This window comes from Protobothrops mucrosquamatus, unplaced genomic scaffold (assembly GCF_001527695.2).
Source record: "Protobothrops mucrosquamatus isolate PMUCROS unplaced genomic scaffold, P.Mucros_1.0 scaffold244, whole genome shotgun sequence".
Lineage (NCBI taxonomy): Eukaryota > Metazoa > Chordata > Lepidosauria > Squamata > Viperidae > Protobothrops > Protobothrops mucrosquamatus.
This window is the reverse complement of record NW_015386594.1, coordinates 207,790-212,799: the sequence shown is the minus strand read 5'-3', so window position 1 is coordinate 212,799 and position 5,010 is coordinate 207,790. Positions and strand designations below refer to the sequence as shown.

General features: G+C 38.3%; 1 protein-coding gene across 1 annotated transcript in view; it reads left to right on the top strand.

Moving 5' to 3' along the window:
- Positions 1–5,010, top strand: part of ATP9A (ATPase phospholipid transporting 9A (putative)) — an 83,658-nt gene that overhangs the window by 75,121 nt on the left and 3,527 nt on the right. The window contains exons 24-27 of the mRNA XM_015814367.1: positions 295–359; positions 1,398–1,506; positions 1,615–1,672; positions 4,271–4,474. Coding sequence (XP_015669853.1) covers positions 295–359; positions 1,398–1,506; positions 1,615–1,672; positions 4,271–4,474 — 436 coding nt within the window. The remainder of the gene's footprint in view (positions 1–294; positions 360–1,397; positions 1,507–1,614; positions 1,673–4,270; positions 4,475–5,010) is intronic.

The window sequence follows — 5,010 nt, the reverse complement described above, 5'->3', positions numbered from 1 at the left end:
TTTTGAATTATTGAGTAGGCATTATATCTTTTGGAACCCATATTTTTAAAATCCCTCTTTCATTAGGATTTAATTTGCCATGAACAATTTTCTAAATTGCCAAATCTTTGTGGGTAGAGAAGCCACCTGTGGTCTCTTCTCATTCCTGAGTCTTGAGTGTTTATCTTCACTACTTGCCTTATTTGACAAATGATGGAGCACCAACTCTTTCTATTAAGAGATAGCTGAATAGATAGTTGTCATTATTTTCTTTTTGCTTTGAAGCCTAATAATTCCTTGTATTTTATTCCATAGGCAGTTTTCTCTTCGGTGTTTTACTTTGCTTCTGTTCCGCTCTATCAAGGCTTTCTCATCATTGGGTAAGAGCCAAACCATTCCCTGTGGTATCTTTAAAATGTATAATAAGATTTGTTTGAAGCCTTCCTGAGTTTGAAAGCGGTCATGGCAAGGGTAGCACAGGCTAAAATGTTGTGCTCTTTCCTTCCTGCCTCTACTGCTGTTATCGGAATGAAGCAGGACACTTTGAAGATGCACAGTTTCAAAGCAACTTTAATCCAGCAACCATTAAAAGCACATGGTTCCCATTAGGACCAATTTTAGTTGTTAAAGCAACTTTTGTATCCCAGAAGCAATGGTATAAAATGTTGGCCGGGGGGGGTGGGGTGTCTTTTCTGAAAGCAAAAGGCAGGGCACAGATTTTTTTTAAGTAAACAAAATCATGCAGCCATGTTTTCATAACATGATTCTTGCAGAAAGAAAATAAAATGAATGCCAGTGTCCCACCTCACCATTTTTGGGGTGAAAGCCCAGCAGCATAGGGAAGGTTTGAGACTGATTCCTGTTGCGTTTGGGATAAAATTAAGTCCTGAATCTGGGGACCATTTCACACATAATATAGCAGCATACTTTGAGGTTTGGTTCAAAATATAATCTGGCCAAGAAAATGCAAGCAGTTCCAACTCTTGATATGTACATGTGCATTTTTTTGCAAATCTGGTTACCACATTTTTGCAGCACATAATGTATATTTTAGAGGTCAAGCAGTTCTTAGACATTAGCAATGGGGGAAAGTTAGTAGCTGAGTAGCAGAGTATCTAATATGTACTCAGACAGTCCCAGGAATTGATCTTTTCCAATTCAAAGCTTCCAGTAACACAAGCTGAGAAAGACAACCGATCAGCAGAGCAGAGCAGAGAAAGAGAGGGAGGGAGAAAGGAAGGAAGGAAGGAAGGAAGGAAGGAAAGAAAGAAAGAAAGAAAGAAAGAAAGAAAGAAAGAAAGAAAGAAAGAAAGAAAGAAAGAAAGAAAGAGAAAGAAAGCAGAAAGTCTTCTAAAATAAACCCAAAGTGGAAAAAAATTATAAATTTCAGCTGACATTTCTTGTGTTCCTGCATTTAGATATTCTACCCTCTACACCATGTTTCCAGTATTCTCTCTAGTGCTGGACAAAGATGTCAAAGCAGTCGTGGCCATGTTGTATCCAGAACTCTACAAAGATCTCCTGAAGGTTCAAATTTCTTCCATTTCTATTCCTTTCAAATTTCTGCATGTGGCTTTGTGATTAACATATACGAGAAAGATTTCATTTTCATTTTTCTGCCCTTTCAAATTTTAGGGAAGGCCATTATCTTATAAGACGTTTTTGATCTGGGTCTTAATAAGTATCTATCAAGGTAAGAGGTTTCCTTTATTCATCAGAGTGTTTCTGAAAATTTGAAATAAATTGTTCTCCAAATTTGGCTTCATATAATTCTTTGAGAAAAAAGAAATTCAGCTATTTTTTAGTTTCACTAGTTATAAAGAGAGCTGGCAAATTTTGGAGAGTTTCGAATTTGCTTTCACTGACCACCAAGAGTTCCATTTAACTTCTGTTGATTGATTGTTTTTCTCCAGAGGTTGGCTGCAGTCTTGCTTTCCTTCTCAACAGAAAGCTTGTAGAGTGCCTGATAAAACTAGTGGTCTGGAGGTAAGCCAGAGATATGCAGACCAAGAGCAGATTTATTTTTAGTGCCAGTGTGAACACAGATAGAGCAAGGATCAACAATTTCATAGGATCAGATGGACTCCTGTTGGTCTATGTCAGGGGTCCTCAATCTTGGCAACTTTAAGACTTGTGGACTTCAACTCCCAGAATTCCTCAGCCAGCTTTGCTGGCTAAGGAATTCTGGGAGTTGAAGTCCACAAGTCTTAAAGTTGCCAAGGTTGAGGACCCCTGGTCTATGTCAGCTGAGGCTTACCATTGGCAGAACTATGATTCCTTTTTCTGCAAAGCTGGCTGAGGAATTCTGGGAGTTGAAGTGCACAAGTCTTAAAGGTGCCAAGGTTGAGAACCCCTGGTCTATGTCACCTGAGGCTTACCATTGGCAGAACTATGATACCCTTTTCTGCAATGATGGAATTACATGCAGCAGAGATGAACCCAACAAGCTTCCTTGGTTCTGTTCTTACATTTCCACCTTGAAACTGCTGGTATGTTAAAGTGATTCTGATGAGGACCATTACAGTCCCTTCTGCCAGATGCTCCAAGGCAGATCATTGTTACTTGTCTTAGGTTCCTCCAATCCATAAATCAAATGCTGCATACCAAAACTGTTTCGTCCAGCTTAGGTGCTCCAGTCGTATAATCCTTTCTCCATTTTTCTACTAAGTACTGCAGCTTCACAGTGCTTCAAATAGCCCAAAGCTATAGTTCCTAGAGCTTTGCTGCATGCTTACTATTCATATTGAGTTACATCTTGAAGTTGTACTTTTTAGGGATTTGCCTTTCATCAGCGGCATTTCTGCTGATCACCAGAAGAAAAAAAGAATGACATGCCTAGAACCCAAGAAGTAACTGAATTCAGCGAAGGAATTAAAATGACTTTGTCTTGAAATAAGTTTTCTGGCTACAAGATAGCGTAGTAATGGCTTAACTCAGGAAGTAAGATAGGGATTCTGCCCTTGTACTCTGAATGCAAAGCAAACGAACATTGCAACCCGTTGTCCACTCATTTTCACGTACATCTTGTCATTCACAAGGACAACCACTTGTCCCATCTTTGATACTTTAGAGAAGCAAATTCAGGAAGATAAACATGTTGGGATGATAATAGAGATGTGGGAGACAACGTTCTAACAGAAATTATTTTCAAGGGCTATATCAATGCTGGAAACAATATGAAAACCTTCATCTAGAACACACAGCTTCTGATCAGTCAGAAAAAATGAGACATCGTGGGAAAGATTTCTAAGCCAAGACTCTTCTCCTATTACGTTCTGTGGGTCGAATGACTTCACTCCCTTTATGGATCACACCATGCAATTTGGCTAGTAGCTATTGTCCAAGAATGGCCCCAAATCGAGCTCTTCCCAGATGGTGGAAAGGTTATTCTCTGAATCTGTATTTTATGGCTTAATCTTGAGTCACTGCTCAAATTGCTTTTCAAATTAGGCTGCGGATTACTCATCAGTGTAGATTACTCATGCTGAGGTCATGACTTATGTCTGCAGCTGAATCTCTAGGATGCTGTAAAGCCATTCTCTGATCAGCCAGAAGCAGAATGCAAAGTCACTCTTGTCTTCCCATTCTATCTCCTTACATGCTCAGCTATCTTCAGTGTGTTTGTGTGTGTGTGTCAGTGAATGTAAGTTCCTGCTGAGTTTAATGGGCCTAGCTTCTTAAGTATGCTTTGGATTATAGCTAAGAATCAATTACAAATCCTTCTGAGCCTTAAGCTAGAAAGTTTCATCTATACTGTAGATATGCATAAAATTATGAATGATATGGTGTGAAGTTGGATTGGAAGAAATGTTTCCATTTCTTTCGTGAGAAAGGTGTAGACCATAGGAAAGATGACCTGGATTGAGATATGCAGAAATTATTTACCTAGGCAAAAGGAACTGAAACATTTTTTTTAAGTCTAGAACAAGAGATAACATTCAGAAGTGGCTTTGGCAGATGCCTCCCTCATTCAGTGAATTATAAGAAGGAGGAAAAGGCATAGCACAATCAGATTTGCAAGATTCTGTTATAGCTAATCTCAATAAAAAGGAATTTAGCCATTTAATGAAGTTGTTTTCCTGAGGTATAAGTCCTAGCATTGTATTGTCACACAAAAAAAATCTTTTTGTGTGTCTGAACTCTGCAATTTTCAAAGCTTTTGATTATTTCAGAATAGTTCAAGAATCATTTGGAGAAATTATTTTCCATTCAACCATGTACATTATAGATAGTCAACAACAATTGTCATATTGGTTGATGCTGTAACTCCTTTCATTTCCTCTCATTTCAGGCAGCATAATTATGTATGGTGCACTTCTGCTTTTTGAGTCTGAATTTGTCCACATTGTGGCAATTTCCTTCACATCCTTGATCCTCACTGAACTGTTGATGGTGGCACTGACCATCCAGACATGGCATTGGCTCATGATAGTGGCAGAGTTACTCAGTCTGTCATGCTACATCGCCTCACTGGTCTTCTTACATGAATTTATTGGTAACTATGTTTTGTGTTGTCTTCCTTCAAACTTTCTCAATTATTTGCAAAATGGGAGAATACCAATCTTCTGCTAAATAATGCAGCTGGAAATTGATGATCATTTTATCTGTTACATTTTTATTGGAATTGTAAAGTATAAGGTATGAGTTATTTTGCAAGATACCCAAAGAACTGAAATGGTTTTTGATCAAGCATCAGGAAAGATTATCTCTCATGAGTGGAAGGTCAAGATTAACAATAAGAGGCAGTGTGTATCTAGGCTACTTGCTTAGGGACTGGAAATTGAGGAGAGGGGTTTATAAAAGCTGGTATGAGAAGCCTTCTAGAAAATAAAAAGCTTCACAGCTGTTCTGAAATTACAGAGATGGGAAATCACTCAACTATCCCCCATAGTTTCTCTAATTAATACTCTTTCTATCAAGTAATATGTGTTTACTAGGGGCTTATTTTCCATCTGTTGTTAGTCGGGTCATGTAGTGAAAATGGAACAAATCAGGTAATTGAAGGGTTTCACAGAAGAGAGAGAGCATTTA